Source organism: Anser anser (genome assembly GCF_964211835.1).
Source record: "Anser anser genome assembly, chromosome: 13".
Taxonomy (NCBI): domain Eukaryota; kingdom Metazoa; phylum Chordata; class Aves; order Anseriformes; family Anatidae; genus Anser; species Anser anser.
The window spans coordinates 16,761,878-16,784,871 of record NC_139734.1 but is presented as its reverse complement, the minus strand read 5'-3'; the positions used below and the strand labels follow the sequence as shown (position 1 = coordinate 16,784,871).

At 41.0% G+C, this 22,994-nt stretch overlaps 1 protein-coding gene across 10 annotated transcripts in view; it reads left to right on the top strand.

Annotated features, from left to right (window-relative positions):
- Positions 1-22,994, top strand: part of FGF13 (fibroblast growth factor 13) — a 297,718-nt gene that overhangs the window by 87,748 nt on the left and 186,976 nt on the right. For 2 of the 10 annotated variants that reach the window (XM_083796739.1, XM_083796738.1), the window contains exon 1: positions 2,251-22,797. The exons of 4 other annotated variants lie outside the window; for them this stretch is intronic. Coding sequence is in view for 1 of the 6 variants with exons in the window: in XM_083796733.1 (XP_083652859.1) it covers positions 22,795-22,797 (3 nt within the window). In the remaining 5 variants the exon portion in view is untranslated. Of the gene's footprint in view, positions 1-2,250; positions 22,798-22,994 lie in introns of those variants that run through there. 4 more of the 10 variants (XM_083796733.1, XM_083796728.1, XM_083796729.1 and 1 more) reach the window with 3 other exon arrangements.

Genomic DNA, 22,994 nt, shown 5'->3' with positions numbered 1-22,994 from the left:
GAACATTCCCTGCATTTCTTATGCCCTGTTTATGGTTGCTGAAGATCTCAGACAGTATGGAAATGGTGTTCAGAGCTCTCTCTCTGCATCAGAGAGATTAAAAGACTGCTTAGAGCTGAACCTGAGCTGACCGTCACTGTCTCCCTCTGTCATCTAACTTTAAAACATAAGAATTGGAACTATCTGACATGCTGGAATAGAATTTTTTTTAGTTGTTTTTAGTGCAGCAAATCATGTTCTCCTGTAAGTTGTAGCTTTCTTGTTAATGTAAACTGTAGACACTCATTAACTTCAGAATAAACACTACTCTTGCAGTTACAAGGCAGTATTAGTATATAATTTTAATCAGTTATTATAGAATGTTGATAGAAATGAGTGGGATTTTAAATTTAAATGGCACACATTTAAATGGTTGCTCCTTACTGTATAAATATTATTCTGTATACCCTGTGTGTTCTAGACTAGATTACACGTGAATGTTTTTGTAAGCTAAGTGAGAAGTAATCAGAGGTAGAAGTCTTAAATGTAATAAAACAAAATTGATTCATTACATTTTTATATTCATGTTCAAAACCAGATATAGACTCTCAAAAATATTCCAGAGAGAAGATGACTTGCTAAGTGATTGGGGGCGGAGGTAGAAATGATTGGGGTAGTAGTGCAACAGTTAGTAACGTGTGGTCAAAGCAACGCATATCAGAAAAATACTTGTTTCTATATAAAAAATATAAGGATATTTGTAAGCCTATTAGAATTCTGGTACTGTTACTTTAGTTACCCTGTCAGTGCTTATCACTCCAGTTATTTTTCTAACAGATTGAGATTGAAAGAGATTTTTCTGGTGGTGTCCATATCACTATAAAAAAAGTCTGGTTATATGCTCTACTGAGTGACTAAGTGACTTTGCTATAACACTGTGCTAAAAAAAAATTCTAAGGAGTAATATAAAGACATCTCTTACTTTCCATTGAAAAATATATAAGATTAATAGTTCAGACAGTTTTTATGTATGCCCATGGATTAGTAGAGTCTGTTACTTAGCATAATTATGAAGCTTAGCAAACAGTTCCTCTGAAGCTGTTTTGACAAATCTGTAGATAGAGGACTTTAAGATGAGGTGGTGAAATAGTCATTGAAAGGGAAAATACTTTTTGATATTATCAGTACCTCATTGCAAAACATTCAAGTGTAGGATGCAGTGCAGACTGGACTTTGCAAAGATAGAGTCTTTCACATTGGAGGATGTGGACACTTAAAATTTCCCAGTAAGCCTGTTTGGTTCAATAGATGAACAAGCAGGGGCAAACCTGCTGGCAAACATTCACCAGTGAAAGGCTCTGGGCAGCAGCTTTTTTGTTAGGAAAAAGCTGCCTCTCATATCACCTGGTTCAAAATACAGGAGGCCATGGTTGCTATAAAAATATCTGTGCAATTAAGTTCTTTAGATTTCTTAAGTTAACATGAAATGCAAGAAGACAGTGTAAGTATATCCAAGTAGAAGTGTGTCCTCATAGTTGAGATTATGGCTCCCTTGTTAGCTTGCACTGCTGAACATTCATCGTTTCAGCAATTCTTTGCAGATTCAAGGTGAAGTGTAAGTCCTTAGGCTTCTAGTTTTGTAGTTACAACAAATCATATTCAACTCCTACATTTATTGTAATTGTGACATTCTAGTTTGATTTCTTGAGGACGCTGCAGTGTGCACAAATGCTCAGTCCAAACGTTTTCACCCATGTAAAGCTTGAACAGCTTCTCTACAGCGTACGAAGTTTCTGCAAGTTTTCCAGAAGGTGTTGCTGTGTAAAAGGAAGAAGATCCTAATTAGTGCTTTCAGTGGCAGAGGTGGGCATCACACTCATCTCTTGTGTTCAGAGAGCTGGTGAGCTGCCTGGTGGGATTGTGTCCCTGAACTGGCATAACTTTACTCCAAATGGACAGGCCAGGAAATGGGGAAAGGGTGAGGAGAACACTGTAGGGCACGGTGTGTGCAGACACTGCAGACGCTGGTAGGGTAGAAGTGTTGGGAAGGGAAAAAATGAGACCAGTCACCAAAAATATAGTCATAACTTCTGCTGTATACAAGAATATAATCTGTTTGGTAGCTGTGCTATTAAGCATTGTTAATCTAGATAAATGCTCTAATCCCACTTAAATCTATTGCAAAGCTCCTGTGCTGACTTTAATGAGACTAGAGCTTGTTTCATCGCTAGTTCTTTTCTTCCCCCCCTCCCCCCCCCCCCCCCCCCCCCCCCCGGTAGAATGTGTATGTAAAGAGGGAATGGGGAATTAAAGCAGAGCATGTTTTGAATTGGGAAGTAAATGTGCAACCATTTCTGTGTAAGTAGGAGAAACGCTTTTGTCTTTGGTACTGAGGAACGGGAATATTTGCTCTCTTCAGTTGCATGCAATTTTTCCTCATTTGAGCTACAAGGGAAGTACGAAACATTGAACGTGGCTGTTTTCCAGGTACTTCAGGAGCTGGATACTAGGTATAGCTTTGGTCTGAGGTAGCATGGCCATTGTATTGAAGGAAAGTGTCTTAGTGTTATATGTGCTATGAATTACTTCCCTCTTTTACAAGTACTGGCTGGCACAGGCCTCCCCATAACCACAAATGTGTGGTGGGCAGTGGCTTGGGCATTTTGGCTTCTATACTAAAAGAAGTTTCTAAAAGCCTTCTTAATGCTTTAGAAAGAAGAAAATGATAATAATTAAAACTCTTTTTGTAACTGGAGAGAGGCAACATAAATCATATACTTGATGGAATTTCACATCTCTGCACAAGGATAAAGGCAGGCATTGCAGTGAAGACCTAGAAGGTATTTCTCAAGGGCAAGATACTTCATAATGCACCTAACCCAGCCTTCCCTTTCCTTACCTTACGTTGCATGTGCTGAAAACTGTGCAACATGTATAATTGGTGAGCTATTTAATTCTGTGTCTGAGGATCAAAGTAATTCGCATCTTCCTTCTGTTACAGCAGTGAGTGTAGCCAGTTTGTCAAATAAGCGGATAAACGAGTAGATTCCCAGTGTGTTTTCCATGCTTGGCAGAGGTTTGGGAGAGAAAATGTCTTTGGTGTCTTGAAAGAGTGAAGTGGAGCATTGAATTTTGGTTGTTAGTGGTAATTATGTTGTGCGGTATTTGGTGGTCTCTCTGATGGAAAGGAACGGCCTTCAGGCTGACCTGTGGCTGGCTGCGATTGCATTAGCGGATCAGCGGTTTCAAACATTAAGCTGGACATGCTGTACTATAGCAGTGGAGCCGGCTCTGCAAGGTGAATGCTTCTTCCTAGATACTGCGCTCTCCCTGCCCCAAATTAAGTTAAGGACTGGACTTGAAAAGATTATATGTGCACAGAGCAAGAAGCAGCCATGTTAATTGACTGATTTGCTTTGTTTAATTTTTGATTTAGTGAGAATGCTTAAGTGGTGACTCAGTCAGCCATGCTAAGATGTAATCTGGAAATACCATATAGGAAGATACCTTCTAATATAGGCTGATCTGAATATTAGATTTACTTTATAATTGATTTCCTCTGCAGGAAGAGCTTCTAATGTCCAAAGTATTGCAATTAAAAGGGGAGTGTGCGTGGAGCAGACCATATAGCCTGTGGCTGCTGGTGGTCTGATGAGCTAAACAAGTGGTGTGATTTGCTTTTCAGAAGATATGTGGCGATTATAGGACAAGTGCAGCTGAGTGACTGTGGACTATTTAGTATAGGAGAAGCTGTACCTCAGTGCAAAGTGTTGGTGCGATTCAGATGGCAAGAAATTACAATGTCATTTTGCTGGATTAATCCTACCTTGAAGAGCACATGGGGGACAGTAGTACAACTTTTGGATTTTGGAATAGTTTTCACTTCTTAGATTTCCCAAATTTCTGGGAGGTTTAAATGCAAGTAGTTACTTTGGCTGCGTCTCTGAGGCCATATAATTCAAATACCAGGAGATGTAATATTTGCCATTCTATTACAAACTTCATAAAATAGCATGTGCATATGTAGTCTTTTCTGTTCTGGCTTTCCTAGTTGAACCTGCAGCTTTGTATGTAACAGGAGGATTTAATGTGCAAAATCCGTTCTATGCTGGGGGGACAAGCTGGCGCTGTTACAGAAGTAGTATTTCCTGTCTCTTCTTTTTCCACAGCTGTAGGACAAAAATAGTAATAGAATCGCCCATTGTACGCTATGGTTATCTAGATCTATATGTGCATGAACAGTTTGGAATAACAGCACAGGAATCCGCTGATTTTGGAGCAGCTCAGGGTAATTGCAGAGAACGCAGGCGCTGGGATGATGAGCGATGCAGCGTGCAGCAGCCTGCGCTGAGCTGTCAGGGAGGAGACTGATGGAGGGCCAGTTTCCCCAGGTGTCGTCGGAAGCTTACTGGCAGCTACAAGTCTACTCACAAGTGCAAACTGAAAATTTGTGTTGGGAGTTTGCTGCTGCTGTATCCTCTGAAGACAGGAGTGATTCACAAGGAAACGATCTGGTGAATCAGGCACTTCACATGCGACACTGCTGTGGGTGTTTTAAGAATGTGAAAATTGATGAATGGGACTTATAAATTATTCAGAAGAGCAAAGTTTTAACGGGGCAAGCAGTGATTTTCATAAGTTGGTATCAGTCTTTGAGATGGAGAAGGGTTAGTCAGACTCCAGAAGACTATTTAGACAGTCCAGGCTTGCTGCTTCAAGTGAGCAGCGGCAACAGAATTAGCGTCTGCAGTAGCAGAAGTGTTAACAGGACCACCTGTCTCACTAAATGGTTTCTAAAAAGGAAAAGGTCACGATGTGGGATGGTTTATTAGCTTAACTGGCAGCATTATCTAAATCGTAGTGCTATTCCTCTTCTGTGCATCGTCACCACTGTACCTGTACTTGGTCTTCAGCACAAGAAGCAGCCCAGTCCTGAGAAGGATGCAAACGATAATAGCAAAACCAGTGCCACTGTGTTTTCCATAGGCAAAATTAGTCCTTCTGGTGGAGGCCAAAGCTCGTCAGCTTTGAACTTCTCTTTTTTGTTTATTCTGAGCAAGAGAAATTTAGGGGAGAGTTAAAATGAGTCTGGTAAAATCAGTAATAACACATGAGACAAAGCAGGAGGACGAAGTAGTACTGACAATAATAATGATGTGTAGCCACTGCTGCCTGGATTTCTTGACAAAGATCTGTAATGACTGGTTTATTTTTCTTCCATTATTACCATGCTCTATTTGAAAAATCCCTTTTAGGAACTGTAGAAATAGTTTTAATGGTTCTATTATTGTAGTCCTGTTTTTCCTTACCGTCTGAAAAAAATATTTTTTAAATACCCAATAGGAATAAGTGCTTGCTAAGATAACTGAATTAGAACTTGAAAAACAGATTTATTGTGCTTCTGTGTGCATTCAAAATTAGACTCAATTTCATGATGTTTTTGCAGTTTGACAAGAAGTAATTGTTGCTAGTGAATGTTTTCAATGTAAAAGTCACAATTGTTCTATGTTTTTGCCAGTCTATTACTATTTAAAAAATAATAGGAACATTTAATATTGGAGGCAGAAGTGGAGATAAAGGGTGATATTTTCTCTTGAGTATTTTTTGACATGCTTAATAAGGTAATACAGAATGCCTTTATTCTGATGTTTTCTCTTTTCAATACTATTTAGAAAAATCTGTGTGTGTGTGTGTGTGTGATGTATAATATATGAAAGCCATAATGAGTCAAGATCACTAATCTCTAGTTTCTGCCCAAGGCATCATTCACCATGCTATCTGAGCATCTAACAAATCAATGTGCTCGGCATTCAGTCTATGTGACTTCTCTGCTACATCAAAAGCCCACTGAAGTTAATATAGCAGCTCCTATTGATTTTGGCAGCGTTTGGATCTCATCCTGATTTAGTTATTTCTTTCCTGTTACTTTCCTCCTTACTCCTTCTGATACCTTGTCTGAAAGGGATCAGAAAGCCTGGCACTTGACGGGAGATGAGCTGCGTTTCAGTGTGTGCCTGGTGAAGCCAGCAGCACTTGGAGGAATCTTCAGCAAGGGAGATCTGCCGATAAGGAAACACTGAGAGCGCCCACAGCCACTGAGCTGGATTTGCTTAATTTCTCTGTTTTCTGTCTCTTATAGCCTAGAAAACCATGGCTGGTGAGGTGTTATCTGAGACTCACAGGTCACGCCTGTATAGAGGCTTACAAATTAGGGTGAGGGCTTTGGGATGTGGTCCTACAGCAAACAGTCGTGCGGTACCAGTGGTGTGCTCTGGGCATGCAGCTGGTTTTGTCAAAGGATGTTGCAGGACCCGTGTGTCTGCTTGGGACTGCATCCATTCAGATGAGAGCTGGAAAGGTCGTAGCTTTGCGTCACACTGGGTGGGTTATAACAGCTCAGCGGCAAGTGGTAGTAAAGCACCAGCCCTCTTTTGGGGTGGTCAGCGAGTGAAATCCCCTAGTAGGACCCTCTGGACTGAATGCTGCTTTATCTGGGAGCTTGAGCTGACTACCATAGGTTAAAATTATTTTTTAATTGGAAGAAAGTGCATGTATCTCACCCCAGGCTAAAACCTCTCAAATTGCTTAGATATTTTAATAGTAACAGGAATCAGTGTGTTCCGTTTTGTGAGTTCCTCTGTTGTTCTGGATTCTTGATGCTTCAAGAATGTGCTGTTGCATTTAGCAGAACACACTGCCAGTGGCTGGGACCTTCTCACACCAACCCAGCTGCTTTTGGGCAGGGAGCAGAACATGTTTCTTCTTTTTTTCTTCATAATTTGTCTTTAGATGGTTTTGAAAGTATGAGGTGTATTCACCATTATTACAGAAATACGCATGCACGGAAACCTTACAAAAATGGTAGTGAGGCTGCTTGGGGTCTGGACTTTCTGTTCCCAAAAAGGGTTGCATGGAGGACAATTATCTCCTGCTTAAACATAATCTTTTCACAATGGGTGTCTCTTGATGGTTCATTGCTAATATAGTTAGGATATATAGATATTTTCATATAAACACATCCCAATAAAACTGAATAAATAACACAACTTCCTTTCAGCTCACTGCTTTCAAGGTCACGTTTATGTAACAATGTTCAGCCCCAGCTCATATTTGCTTTGACTGTAGTTTTTCATTGAACTGTGAAAATTCACGCAGGGAAAATTGGTAAGAAGAACTGTAAGAATGTCCTTTGCTATTTTTGTTGCATTCTAAGTTGTAAAAATTATTACTAGAAATAATTAGGGGAGAATTTCTGATGATGCGATAGGTATAATTATTCCACATGTATTGCTACTGAGTAAATCCACTGCTGACAGGTCTGTAACTGGGTCACACAGAAGTGCTGTTGCTTTGTAAACAGGTGGTTAATAATTCCAGGGGTTTTCCAGGACCTTGTGCTGCTTTCAGCTTCCCCAAAAGCGCCCTTTGTACCACCTTGATCTGGAAGCCTGGATGTGTCGCATCACGCACTTCTGTTCCTTTCTTCAGAAGAGGAGGATTTGGTTATCTTTTCGTGTAGAATCTACAGCATTACTTGTGTAGTATGGTCTTGGCTCAGAGTAAGATAACAGCTAGTTGCTATTGGCTTTATTGCATGGAAGGAGAAAGGTCTTTTGGATGAGCAGAGGAGTTTTTTGTTGAAGATGTTATTTTGTAGTGCAGCAGGTGCTAAAAATAAGACTAAGACTTACTTTATTCCAAAATAGTGGGTAGTATAACTGAATTCAGCAAATTAGTGCTGTTTTTTGGAAAAAAAAAAAATTCCACTTGTAAAAGCGTAGATGACTCTGCTTTCAATGAGATATTGTCAAGTGAATGATTTTACTCGTTTAGGTGTCAATCCTTAAATTTTTTGCCTGGCAAGTACTTATGTGTTTGAAGCCAAATTCTCTTGCTTTTGCTTCCTTTTGTGCAAATAGTTTCAGGGTAACTGCTGGAGCAGCTCAGAGTGAAGACCTAATCAACATGATTATAGTCCAGACACCGACCTGAATACCGACAGCCGTATCTACTCCAAAGGAGTATTGAAGATGTGCTGCCAGATGTCACAGGGAAAGGGAAATACTAAAATGTGTTGAAAAACCACAAAGTCAGGATATTAGCTGAGAACTGAAATATAAATAGCCTTGCATCTGGATATTGTTTTTTTCTGGAAAAAAAAGAAAAAGGGGAAAAAAAAAAAGCTTAACTTCACTATTTAGGCCAGACCAATGACTTTTGTGGTAAACCTTGAGTACTTGCCAGGAAATTACTGCCTTATGGTAGCATATCCATCCGGTCCCTTATTCTCTTTGCACGTAAGTATTACCAGAGGTCATAGGTTTGGAGGCCTTAGCTAAGATTAAGGCTGCGCTGAACTAGGTATTGCAACAGTGTAAGAGGTGCTCCTTGCCTTAAAAAGGTAAGTTTTTAAACAGGACAGGTGAAAGAGAGAGTAGGGGGAGGGAAGGAGGAGACAGAAAGCCAAGTGAGCTGTTGCTGGTCGCAGCACTTAGTGGTAGGTTGCAGCAGATCTGTCAGTGGCTGTTAAATGTGAAGACACACAGCTGCTGAGGGAGATGATGAGCTGCCCATTGCTGGGCGCTGCGAGGCTGACAGTTCGTGCACCCGCGGTCCCCCTATCGCTCTCCTGGTGCTTGCTGCTGCCACGAAATGGACTAGAGAGAACCTCCGCCCTGACGCAGGATATAAGCTGTTATGTCCGTGTCCCCTGCCTCTCGGTACAGCGTCTTCTCCACTGAGCTGCACGGTCTTGGATGTGTATGGAGAGTTATTGTCAGGATTCGGGTGTGTTTTACTGGGGGGACACTTTGGTGTCAGTATCACAAATGTTCTTGTATTTTAAAAGAGGCCGTTTATAAGGCATATGAAACAACTCTTAACTTGGAGAGGGGGAAAAAGCCACTCATGAGAAAATATTTTGACAATTTTTTTTGGTAATTGTGAATGGTATATTGCTTCCTTTTGTTCCACCGAGATACCATTAAACTCAGCAAGCTTTCGAAAACTACTTATGTAACCAGCAATTACATACATGTTTTTAATCTCCTTTCATTTTCATAAACCTTTAAAATGCTTAAAGGAACCAAATATCTTTATAGGGAGTTTATTCAAAGACAACTTGTCATCACAGAAAATCATTGGTGTTGTACTAGCACCTGCTAGTCTTTTGGAAAACCTCTGACCAAAACCAAAAGTCAGCAGAGCACCCAAAGATGGGATTACTTGTGGTTGTCTTATGAAACTGTCGCAGAGGACTGTGTCTTGGGGCATAAGGGACAGATTTGCTTTCTTTTGTAGTTGTCAAAAATAAAAGCAGGATAAAAATGAAGCAGAAAAAGCTTAAATAAAAGTGAATGCTGCTATCATGACATGTTTTCCTTTTCAGAAAGTAGTATCCCTGCAGTGAAGCGGAACCATGACGTAGATGTGACCTGTTTTATTGCTAAACACAGAAGCCGTAAAAGAAAACAGTTTTATGTTTGAATCAGGGTTAAAAAGTTTCACGAGACACCATAGAAACCATGCAGACGCATTTAATATTAACCAACCTACCTTGTTTTCTCTGCTTAATCTGGAAATGAATTGTGCTTAATAATGAATTGTCCAACTGCCCAGGTAGAGATTGGTAGAAAAACAAAAGTATTAGATTTGTCTGTGGCTCTGAATATTTAATAGGAAATCAAGTCAATCTTGTACATGGAACGCACTGCCTGAGGACTTGTATCGGAATATTTTTCACAGAGTTTCATACTTCTGTGGAGGAGAATGCTATGAATACCTCATGATTAAGTCACTTTGTATCTTGCCATACAAGACTGTAAGAGCATAAATTATTCAAGTTTAGTGGGTGTTAAGAGACTTCTGCATCAGTTGTGCTCTGAATATAGAAACTGGGAGGCTTATTCAGCAAAGAAAATTTGAAACAGCTATTGGCAACTTTGAGAAATCTTCTTTTTAAAAAGAAAGAGGGTGTGACTAGTCAAAAATATAACGGACTGTGCACATGGTTTTTAACAAAGGAGCCGCTTACTTGCTGTAGCTCTTTGCTGCTAGTGACAAAGTCCTAATGTTTGAAACAAGATCTCGGGTTTCCCTTCAAGTTCTTCAAATGCATTTTGGACAAAAGTATTTATAGATGTAGAATTCATAATAAATTGGATTCTGACACTCCTTCTTGATGTCATCGTTATCTCTGCATGTCAAAGAGCTGCACTGGAGATTAAGGCCTGGCTCTGATGTCTAGTGTGGGGAAGCCCAGTGCAGCATTTATGCAGAAGATCACAGAACCATCTAGGTTGGAAGAGACCTCCGAGATCACCTAGTCCCACCTCTGACCTAACACTAACAAGTCCTCCACTAAACCATATCACTAAGCTCTACATCTAATCGTCTTTTAAAGACCTCCAGGGATGGCGACTCAACCACCTCCCTGGGCAGCCCATTCCAATGCCTAACAACCCTTTCGGTAAAGAAGTTCTTCCTAATATCCAGCCTAAACCTCCCCTGGTGCAACTTTAACCTATTCCCCCTTGTCCTGTCACCAGGCACGTAGGAGAACAGACCAATCCCCACCTCGCTGCAGCCTCCTTTAAGGTAACTGTAGAGAGCGATGAGGTCCCCTGAGCCTCCTCTTCTCCAGGCTGAACAACCCCAGCTCCCTCAGCCGCTCCTCGTAAGACTTGTTCTCCAGACCCCTCACCAGCTTCGTTGCCCTTCTCTGGACTCTCTCAAGCATGTCCATGTCCTTCTTGTAGCAAGGGGCCCAAAACTGAACACAGTACTCGAGGTGCGGCCTCACCAGAGCCGAGTACGTGACACAAGATTGATTCAAATCAAGTGGATGTAATTTTAGCAGAGGGATGTTTACAAGGTCTTTTATTACCTTCATATCTGTGGTGGTGAATTAACTATGATGAATCTGGAATCACTGAGCTCTAGCGATGAACTTGTCGAAACACTTTGCCTCTTGTTAGAGAGTTTAACCTAAAACAAAAGAAACATACTAGAGAAGGGGCAGTGGCATTCATTGACTGCGCCAACAGCAGGGGATTTTGAAACCTGCTGGCAGGGAAACAAGGCAGCAATGCTGCACCGTAAAGCAGCGGGCTGGGGAAACAAAGATGGTCCCGGCTCGCAGCAGCTGCTTGCCCCCTCCTCCTGCCTCTTGGTGTGGCTGCGATGAGCTCTGTGGCACCCGTGGGTGGGTTGGAGCTGCGGGGCATTGCCTCACAGACAGGGTTCAGCAAGGAGCCGTTTCTGCAGGACTGTCTAGCACCAGCTTCGGTGTTGTGACTGTACCTCACTCAAGTCACGGCTTGAGATGAACCCAACTTCGCTGGAGGATTTTGGATCAGGCCCTCCGTTCTCTGAGCAGCTCGTAGATACTGATATTGTACGCCCACAAAATGTTAGGGAAATACTATCCAAACCTGAATTAGAAGGGTTATACCTACACGGGGAGACAAATCACTGAATAAAGGATCTGCTGGTTTGCAGGTTTTATCCGTCATTGTGCTTTAAGCCAGCATTACAGCATGTGTGTAAGTTACACAATTAACGCCGTACGATGCCTATAATTGTAATCAAGAAGTTTTAGGTCTTGCACCTCTTCACAATTTAAAAACCAAACAAATTGTGATGGAGACTAACCACAAAAGGGCTCATCTAAGATACACCACTTGTTCGTAATTATTTGGCGAGGACCACTGACTTCTCTGTAAGGAAATTACCATGCATGCACTTTATCAAGGCGGTCTGTAGAAACTGAAGTTTTATTTAGTATCCACATTTATTAACAGTAAAATGATTTACCATTTTTCTTCAGATACCTAATGTGTTTTTCCCCTTTCAAGGTATTATTGAATATCTGTGTGATTGAATCATTCACTTTATTCCCATTGGTTAGATCCAATCATCCTTATTTTCAAGTCAGCTCAATATTTTTGTTGAATGTGGCATCCTTCCCGTGTGTAGACTCTTTCTGTTCGCTTAGAAAATAGTATCAAAATACATGAAGTTTAATTGCTTTGGGAATTGTCTTCATATTTAGAGAATTTTAAATGCAAATTGAGGGTGCTTATTGTTCAGTGCAGAAAGCATCTTTGTCTTCTTTGGTACGTAAACGTTTTATTTGGTGCTTCAGTAGAGAAATATTGGATTGGACTGTTTGTTGTAAGACCTAGGTTTCACAGAAGAATACTACTAGAAGGATATTGTACTGTTTGCAAGATCTGGATTCCTGTGACATGAACAAACTTTTTCAGTTTCCATTTGATGGTTTCTATCATTAGGAGAATTTCTGTATGGAACAGTGCCTTTCTTGTGCTTGTGCCTCTGCTTGAATTCTTTTCGGTATTATTTTTGTACTACACTTGCACAGCTGCTGTTGAGGCCACAAAGGAATTAAGATTTTATTTTTTAGTGTAAGAGTAGCTTCTCTTGTAGGCAGGTCTCCCTGGGCACCTTTTGGATTTTGCCATGGAGGGCATTTTAGTCTTGTCAAATTCCTCTTGTCATTCCTCAGATGCTGAGGGTTAAATTTGCTTTTGTGCACCTACATGTATATATATGTTATAATCTATGTTTTGCGAAGCACAGCTTTTCAAAACAAAAATGAAAACTGAGCCACTGGTGGACACTTTAAAAAGTGGCTCTTGAAATAATGACCTGAATTATCCCAATAAGTTATTGTTTCATCAGTTTTAGCTGAAGGAAGCACTTGAGGCGTCCTCATTGTATGTATTGCTTTGAGGCAGAGCTGTATCCAGGTTAGGTGAATGAGATGCCAGGGCAGGTACTGGGGTGCTCTTGGAGCATCCCTGGGTGTGCTAAGATGGAGTCTCCTGGGGCAGCCTCTCAAAGTTCCCCGGTTGGTTGGGGGTGCCACGCTGCAGGGGTGCTCTGGGCTGGGTGAGAAAGATAACTGCAGCAAAAGCCCATTTATCTACTAATTGGGTAGTGTTAAAATTCTCTTTTTTTTAACAGCGCATCTTGGAGACCTCCTCTAGATCGAGCCCTCACTTCTGTAGGTAGGGCTTCCTATAGTCCTGGTTGCATTGTTGTTAATAAAATGATCTTAAATGAGTACAGAACAGGAACTGTACCACCTGGCAGGGAGGTTCGGAAATCTGGTCTTGACAAGTAGCGGGGATGGCTCAGAAACAGCAGCCTCTTGTCTGCGGACGCCAGGCGTACAGCAGTGGGTACAGCATGAACGCAGTGGCTCACGTGAAGTGTGTGGTTACTTTCTCACCAAGTGAGATCTCGGGCTAAGGAGGGGATGTTGCAGCTTAGTTCCGTGGTTGGGAAGCTGTGCCTTGCAGTCCGTGGTTAGCAAATAAGGATGCCATCTGTGCAAATTCAACAAGTGGGAAAAGTATGCTTTGAAAGCACATCTTGAAACATCATTAGCAGTGCAGCCAAGATTCCTATAGCTGCCTAGGGTATGTTATCAAAGAAAACCGTGCTAAACCACTGCATCTGAGGAGAAGGGAGCTTCCCAGGTCCAGGCTGTATTTCTATCTCTGTCTTGCCTACACTCCTGCAACTTCCAGTGCAGTTGCTTTGCCATGTTTGTGTAGGCACATCAGTCTTGTTTGTCAATTTAACAGAAACTGGGACGCGTTTGTGTCATATAAAGATACGCTCTCAGCTTGTGCGTAGAGACTGTATTGACAACGTGTAAGGTTTCTCGTAATGTGTAAGGTTAAATGAACTGGCACGGTTTAGCTTCTTGCTTCTGTATTCGTGCTCCATTTGGCTGTGTGCAATGTTATAGTGTAGTCATATTTTTGTCCTGAACTTTTAGTATGCTGGTGACAGGTAGCCTGCACAGGGCAGAAAAATGTGAACGGTGTCCGGAGGAGGAGGAGTTTATCTACTGCAAAACTATTTAGGCAAAAAGCTTTTCTTTCCGCCCCCCCCCCCCCCCATCCTCTCCAAGGCATGGAGCTGGATCTTGGCAAGTAGCTGGAGCAATTCAACACTGTGTCAAGTGTTCTTGCAGCCAGAGTTTGCTGCTAATGAAATGACCTTTTGTCAAGAGCTCGGCAAACACGTTCGATAGCTTAGTTAATAAAAAGATCAAAATTCACATTTAGTGAGGTTATAGTTAATTTTGATGACACCATACCCATAAATATGTTAACTATAGGATGCTTGATAGCAGATGGTATTTTTTAGGCTTAATTTAATTATCCAATAAAAAAATACATGCATTCTACTTTCACTCGTCTGAGAGCAGGTAGTCACAGATGAAGAAATGGTTTCAGAGAGATGTTATGAGAGATCAAATTAAAATCAATAATTATTTGTTCAGAGGCTCAGTTAAGTGATGTGTAAAATGCCTGGAGGTTTTGAAGAGATGTTACTTGGTTGGCACCAGTAACAGGTTGATGTTATATGAAACCTCTCTCCCTTCTTTGTGTGCCTTGATTCAGAGATCAGATAAAAATGAACAAGTTGAATTTTTGATAAAGGAAGTTTTATTCATCCACACTGCAAAAACAGTGCTTGTGTGGAAAAAAGTTATACATTTGAAGTTATTCATTGAATTTGCATGATGAATTCTTGGTCTGTGTATCGTTCATGACAAGAGGCTTTCAAACATTCAGTACAAGTTGGAGTGAATTGGCCGTTTGCAAAAACTTTTTATTCTGTAATTGAATCAGTCTAATTCTGTTAGTGAGATGCCTGTGTGTGTATATGTATAAAATATGCATATATCCTGTCAGTATTACATTTTTTTCTGTTATTTGTCCATAGCAGAATTCTGCACATGCTTTCCTGTAAATAATTTAAAAAGACGGAGCACATAGATTAGAAAAATCTGAGTTTTTGCTAAGTGAATTATCTGCTTTACATGACTTAATTTCATCCTTTGAAAATATATATATTTTTTTCAGAATTGTGGAATATTTGGGCATAATATTAAGGAAAAAAATGAACATTTCAGCTTTTGCACTTTTCACTTTGGAAAAATTGCATTTAGAAAAACTTAAGTTACAGGATTTGCACAAATTTTAAAGAAAATCCAGACAAATTCTACTGAGACAGCTCTTAATCAACTAAAATTCTGCTCAGGTTTTAGTTCTCAGATTTGTGTCTTGCTTGTCATAAAAAATAATTTATGATCAGAAATAAAGTAGTGGACTTTTAACTTCAGGTGGAGAATGTAAAACAAGTTCTGATTTATAGGTCTTCCAGTTTGTTTTAATTGAAGTTTGTCCATGCAGTACTAACTTCAGGAGAGATGAAATACTTTGCAAGGAGTAATAGGAAACAAATGTCATGAAAACTGATAGTTTACTTGCCGGCTCATTTTTTCAAAAAATAAAAAATTAGTATAACAATAGGACAGGATTACACCACACTGTGCAAAATCATACGTCCTGCCCTACTACCAGAAACTCAGGAGAGTTAATTGAATTTGATACTGAGACTCTAGTGCTGAAAACTTAAAAGCTCTTGTCGTGTTCTCCTGATGTGATTAATTGGTTAGAGAAAGAATAGCTTGACAGTTCTTTTGTGTAAGAGCTGTTGCATATTTTCCTCATTTTTGATAAATTCTTTAACCTTCATAACTTATATTTTGATGAATACTAAGCATAAAATTAAGAGGGAATATTAGCTTGGTGGTTTGTTAGCTATCTTAATTTGTATTCTGTTAATGCACTGAAACAAATCACACAATTGTTATCAACATGCCAGCATTCATCTATTAATATAACACAACTTAAATTCTTAATGGCCTCTTGTAAATCTTGCAGTTCTTTTTCTTTTTGAGGCTTTCCAGACAAACTGTGTCCTGCAGACAAAGCAGAGACACGTCAGTTTAATATTTTTAATCTTCTGCAGCATATGCAAAAGTGCTTTCATGTAGCAATTGGATCGCTGTTCCCTACTCAAGAACTCATCTGCCTTTAACTTTGTTTGCTTTATTTACAAAATAGAAGATTACAGCCTTTCTCCTTATTTTTTCTGCTACTATTTCGCAAATTTGTTTAGGACAGAATATTGTTGCTCAGATACCGCTTCATTTTCTTTTTCAGTCTGTAAAAATACACATTTTTTTAATAAGTTTTAATATCTAAAGCTCTTTGAAAACCATTTTAAAGATTAACTTTAAAAACAAACAAATAAAAATGCATGTAACAGGATGTAGCAGCTTTCAGAGGTGTACGTGCTGCTTTTGGTCGTGGGCATTTGGACTTCGGTGTCTCTGCAGAAGCAGGTGCAGTCCTCACCTCAGAGGCGGCTGAATGTCATGGACGAAATCCTGGTGCTTCTGAAGACAACTGCTGTTGACTGTAAAAGTCTAGGATTACAGGCAAGGTCTTTTATTTGGTCTGGCCTAAAATGTCACAGCCGTCTCTTACAGTACGCAGCTTCCCTGGCTCTGGGGGAAGGAGAGAAGCTGTTGGGGAGACGGGCTGTGAGCGCCGCCGGGCCCGCCTAGCCCCAGCACGGCTGTCCCTCGTGTCCCCAGCTCTGGGCACCTGGCGAGGGGTCCCTGGGCTGCTGGTGCCGAGGTGATGCTGAATGTCACCGCCTTGGCGCTGGGAGGGTTGTGAATACCACCGCAGCACTGCCAGGCTGATCGGAGCCACGGGTCGGGAGCTGCCTGAGCTGGTGAGCAAGGCTACCCCTCCTTGCCAGCCCAAATGTGATGTTTTTAGGGTAACGCTATCCATCTGCTTTTGCTGCTAGTGTGTGCTTGAATCACAGATTCTGCTGGGTTTGGTTGTGACAGTTTTTTCATCTCCTTGCCCTGGCAGCTTCCATGCCCTCCAACAGTCTTGCTCACCTCTGCCTGCGAGGCTGGCTCCTGTTTTCTTTGTTCCTTGTTACTTTGTTTTCCCCAGCTTTCCAAGGCAGGTGTCATTGTGTCAAGGACCCCCGGCCCATTGACATATTTGTCTCTTGAATTCATCTGCTGAATCCATCTGCTTCTTTTCCCCCTGTTTGCAGTGTTGGTGGTCAGACAGCACTTTCATCTGCTTGTGTTGAGCTGGGATATTTTTCTGCTCTTGTATCTTTTTGCCCCAGGTTTCATCCCACTTCATTCTCGTTCTAGTGCCAAAAAGTGTAGCCTCCGTTGGAATGTCTCATTAGAGCACAGCGGTTCAAAAATAATTCCCCAAAGTCTACTTACATGCCAGCAGTCATGGCCTAATAGAGTCAAGCACGTACCATGGCAAGAGAAAGTCCATATAACAAATAATATAGCTGCAGTCTGTGTTAGCTTCAACTTTAATTCATTTATGGTGTAGTTCATGCAAAATATATCAATGCATTCTACTAATATCTAAGTATTAGAACGTGATTTTTTTTTAATATATATATATATTTCTGGACAGAAATATGTACACACCCTTGAGTTTATTTGCTTGTAAATATGTCTTGTGATATGCACAGCAAATATCTTACTTTTCCACACATCCTGTAAGTTAACAGTTTTTACTGGGCACTCGAGTATTTTGAGATCCCCCCAAAGGTATAAAATCACTTTCTTCCCACACAGGTATTTCCAAGGCAATGTGCCCGTGGAAATGGAGATGGTTCTGCCACTCTCTGGGTGTGGATTAGACACAAATAAGTTGATTGCTGTTTCTGGGGCAGAGAGGAAAAGTTGCAAGGGTTTTCTTGGCGGGTTGGTTTGCAGCAGACTGGAGGAGGTCAGGGTGCCGTGTCAGTGAGGGGCAAGAAGCCTCATTTCTTCTGCTACCACAGCTTGCCCTTGCTCCCCTTGAGCTGCGGACTTGGCACGTACTAAGCCCTGTTCTTCTCAGCTCCATGGCAGTTCCAGAATTCAGTTTTTAGTCTTCTCCTTCCTAGTGCAGTTTGGATGCTCTCAGAAATGTCCTCTTCCCCAGCTCAACTGATCTGAGCAACCTTGCCAGTCAATACTTCTCACTTCTTTTCTTCAGTTAAAATTGTTAGGGTATACGACCATGCTAACAGTGTCGATTTTTTTTTTTATGCATTGACAGTAGTCCAAAAAATCTCTTTACAAACACCTGATAGTATTTTGGCTGATGAGGACACAAAGTTAGTGCAGCATGAGCTCATTTTTGAAAGCTTCATGACTCAAAGTGAACATGTTAAGGAGCCACAGGCAGGCTGCTGTGTATGAGAGGGCAGAACTGTGCTGCTTTATGTGATTGAGAAGCAGAAAGGCTTGGCTGCTTTCTCTAATGCTGTTCTTCCCAGACGTGTCTGTGAAAAATCAAGGTAATACAGTCTTGAAGCTGTGTTAACTCTCCTGTGGAGTCTATGCTAAAATGAATTGCCTGACGCCCTGTTCTGCAAGGACAGCATGTAATGCTTTGGACTGAAGGATGCCAGCCTGTGACTGCACGAATGCCTCTGTTCCTCGTGGAGCTAAAGCTTCCTGCAGTTAGTCTGTTACTGCAGGTACTTGGAAGTAAAAACCAGAGAAATTTCTTCTATCGACACACCAAAACTCTGTGTGTGCCATCTTTTGACAAGCTTTAGTGAATGTCTCATTTAAAAGAGCTGCTGTTGTGTTCAGCTGTGTGCTGTGCATGCTGCCCTGCAGGTGCAGGCTGCGTAACCTGATTTGCAAACTGGGAAGAATGATGCTATTTTTAATTCTTTCTCTGCTCCCTAAGTTCACAACACTTCCTTGCTTGGAACTGTTTTTGTGCACTTTATTTCTGCCCTGTGAAACCTGAAACAGATGATGTTGGAGAGGGAAATATTCTGCCCTGTCAAGTATTATAACCTTATTCTGGAGTCAGCGTGCTATCTTCAGGAGGAGGCTAAAATTAATCCCAGCACTATTTCGTCAGATGTCTTCATCTGGAAACTCAAAGCCAATGCAAATTGCAGAGAGGAGATCACATGAAGGTATCAGATGATTATCAGCTATTTATCTTGGGTGACTTCTGAACTCCTCAGAATGTATAAGGCAAGTAGATAATGAGTCCAAACAAAGGCAGGGTAGGTTTCTCTTTGCACTTTAGAGGGCTTGTTTAGCGTACAGTTTACTGATTTATTTGTAATATTTTTATATGCATGTAACATGTGTATAGTAGCATGAAATAGCGTGGAACTTTGCCACTATCTCTGTGGACCAGATTTTTTATTTTTATTTTTATTTTTATTTTTATTTTTATTTTTATTTTTATTTTTATTTTTATTTTTATTTTTATTTTTATTTTTATTTTTATTTTTATTTTTATTTTTTTTTCAGTGCTGTTACTCCTGAATTCCTCTGGAGTGAAGCAGAGTCCAATCCAGCACGTTGCACATGCTCATGCTGCTCCAGCCAAGTGAGGGTTAACTGAAAATGTTTCTGGAGCAGGCGCACATGGCAGGGTTTTAGCAGGTGCATTTGTGCCAGACTAAAATTCAGACGTTCAGTGGCAGTGAAGATGCTATGGGAGAAAATGCTGTGTTTGGCAAACACAGGGTGAGATTCTTATCTCTGTTCCTAATGTGGAAACGCAGAGAGACTGTAACTGTGGGATCTTTCCCAGGCCATGCTTCAGGTTGTGTGCGTGCTTGGATCAGGATGTTACAGTATTTTTGGGAACGATCCATTTGGACGCCATTGTCCCCATGTTGCTCTGCCACCTTGGGAGGAGGTGGGCAGTGAAGGAATCAGTGCGGGTGAGGTAGTAGCTGGCGCTATTTCAGGGAAGTATTTAAGCATATGCCCAGCTCAGCACGCGAGTAGGTTCTTTGAAATCAATTGGACTACACACTTACTTAAAATAACATAGAGCACAGGCTTTTTTTGTGCAAGTGAGGCCTTTGGGACTTTTGTGTGTATAATTGGGAGCAGGCAGGATTGCAGCTGTGGCACTCAAACCACTTCAGAGTGATTTGAAGCTTTGCCTGCAACTGGGAGCTGCTGCTGGCATTGCTTTCCCAGGAGTGCCTTGTGCTGCTGATTGCCAGAACAAGGCTGGGGACTCCTAAAGTTGGCTGTTCCCAGCGGCTCATTGTGGAAAAAAGCTGGGGAAGGGAGGGAAAAAGAGATGAATGTGAACATAAAGTAAACTGCAGGATGTCTGTATGTTATATTGCACATGGTTGCAGAGGAGCAGATTAAAATGCTTGTGGGATCCCAAGGGCACTTCTGGATTTCATAGCACCCACAGCGATCAACACATGGCAGTAAACCTTGCACAGTGGTGTCCTCAGGGGCTCTGTCCTGCAGGGTTTTCAAGCCCTTCAGATCTTCAAGGCAGTCTGTGAACTGCTCAGTAGAAAGGCCTAGTGAAGGGAGAAGCTGAACTTTCATGCCCTTGGAATGCTCAGTAAAAGCAAATGTATCGGATGCTCTTGAAAGTCCTTTTTAATACTGAAAAAAAAAGGGCATAATGCTGTTATTTAAAACTAAATAATAATTAAAAAAAAACAAAAGTGCCTTCAGAAGTGGTATATACCTACAGCAATATATGGTACTTGGCATCCCTATTAGCCATGAAGATGTTAGGGGAAGTAAGGTACAGGAAGCAAGGAAAGCATGTCATGGCCTTGTCATAGGCCTTTAAATACATTTATTCTGCAGCTGTGAAAAAGGAGACCTTTAAAACAAACCAAAACCACCACTTGACTGATGGAGAAATTTAAGAAGCAAAAAAACGTAGTTTATCAGCCAAAGATGATTTTCCCCCAAAGTTGTTATAACACATAATCTTAAAGAAATGAATATCTACCACTCTTCGAAAAGTAATAAAACCTAGTGTTTGGTATGTCTGTGAATGCTGAGAGTTTTTATTTTAGTTTGCCTTGATGCAGCCTTGAAAGTCTGTGTTTGTAGTGGTGAGAATGTAAAGAAGAATGTGACGTGAGACTCTGGCCATCCTTTGCTCCATCAGGTACTGTGTGGAGCAGCCCTGTCTCAGCTCTGTGGGGTGAGCTGTACAGGTGCCAGGTGCAGGGGCCACAGTGCTTGCTGGCACATTTCTGGTGCCCCGGACCAGCACTTGATAGGTTTGGCCCAGTAGTTTCGATCAGTCTCCATCCTTTCTTGTCTGACTGCAATGAGAACGACACGTTGGGGAGGAGTGGAATAGAAAAGCAGAATTAGTGATGAGTTTTTGGGGATTATTAAACTCTGGAGGCATTTCCAACAGTGTTGATTCTGGGATGACCAAGATGGGAAAAGATTTGGGTAATTTTCTTTTTCTTGCACAAATTTTCTTATGGTTAATGACTGGGAAACAGTCTGAAGTACTTTGACTGAGTGCAGACTACTCAGCACATCAACACAAAGAAATGTATTTTTACCGTTATTGATTATGTAGTGTTTTAATTAGAGGTACTCGGATACATGGCTAGAGATGAACCAGCTCCTCCAGTGTTAAATCACCTCTAAGATCTTCACTTTCGAGTTAGGAGGAACTTTCCCTGCTGAGATACCCAAGCTTTTAGCTTTCCAAATAGACTGTAGAGTGGCAGTGTCAGTCCTTGGGCCAAAAATGTTACTCTACCTAGGGAACTAAAGTTTAAGAAAACAAAACAAACAAAACAAAAAAAAACACCCCACAACCAAACAAAAACAGCTGCCATGAGTCAGATAAATGCATCACCTGGGTTAATTGCATTGCATAGAACGTTATGTGTATATGTATGACTCCTCTTCATTTGAGACAAATGGTAGAGCTACAGTTTTGTCCTGTGTACTCAGATGTAAATATGTCTTCACTGAAGCTTCTGCATATGTTGGAGGCATTAAGGTTATTTACTCTAATGAATGAGATATATAAAACATTATTGACTTGACATTGCCCTTTCCCATCTATACATTACCTTCACAAAGCTGTTGAAGTCTATTCATCTCTTCAAAAGAACCTACTACAGGCGTGAAACATTTTTTCCTGTGAATACCTTATCTGTAAAATTCTAAGTTTCAAACTGGGTAATTATATATAATGATGGTAATGACCTCTGATTAAGATTGCATATTGTTTAATGAAATCTTATTAGCAGGCTTGTATATGTTTCAAAATACAGAGCTAATAGCAAAATATTCAGGATCATTACAAAGTGAAAGTTAGAAGGCACAGATACTTGCCCTTGCATGAGGATGTTACATTGTACTGCCTCATTCTAACAAATCTGATTTTAAACATGATTTTTGGACTTGTGGAAGTGCTTGGACTGACAGTCTGAGTGACAGAAGTGTCCCTTGAAACTCCTAGGGCATTGGCAGCACAATACAGGCTGCCACTGCCCACATCCTTATTAGCAGTCTATTGCACGGAGGATAATCCAGTTTCTTTTCTCAGTAGAAGCCCTGACCTTCCTCCCAAGTTTCTGATAGTCATCCTTGGTAGCAGTGGCGTTCTGGGGAGATTGTATTTCTCATTTTAGTTCCCGGTATAGTGATGTTTGTCTCCACGTCGGCAGCATAACGTGCTGTGGACACAGGCTCACAGCCTGCAGGTGTAAGCTGACTGGAGCAGGTGACCAGCAGGCAGATGACAGTGTCACATTATCCAGGAGAACTTGTTCTTTTTTAAAAAAGAACTATGCACCTGTGATGTCAATGGCAGATTAACTTCATTAATATCCCCTGCTTAAAGTTGTTTTGAAGTACTGTCAAATCAACCAATTTGTGTAAATTAGGTATGTGCTAATGTACTCACCTGTTATAAATCAGTCTTTATCCTGATTCTCCCCTACCTTCTGATCACAACTAATCCCATATTTGCTGAACCCACAGGGTAGTCTCACTCTGTAGCTGTGCGAACAGCAATGTGCCAAACAACAAAAGTGTGCCAGCAGGTGGTATTGCTCAAACGGGCTTAGTACGGGTGCTCCGTTTCTCTCTCCATGGTAAGTACTGGTACATATGACAAGATCATGTAATGATACACTGCTATTAGTTCATCCAGTTAATTTTATTACTTGATTTTTGTAGGTCTAATTGAGGAGTTTAATAGCGAGACTGATGTTTAAATCATACTTTCCATCTGGGATCACTGAAATGCAATCACCTCTGCTATGAATTGTTATAGCTAGTAACAGCATGT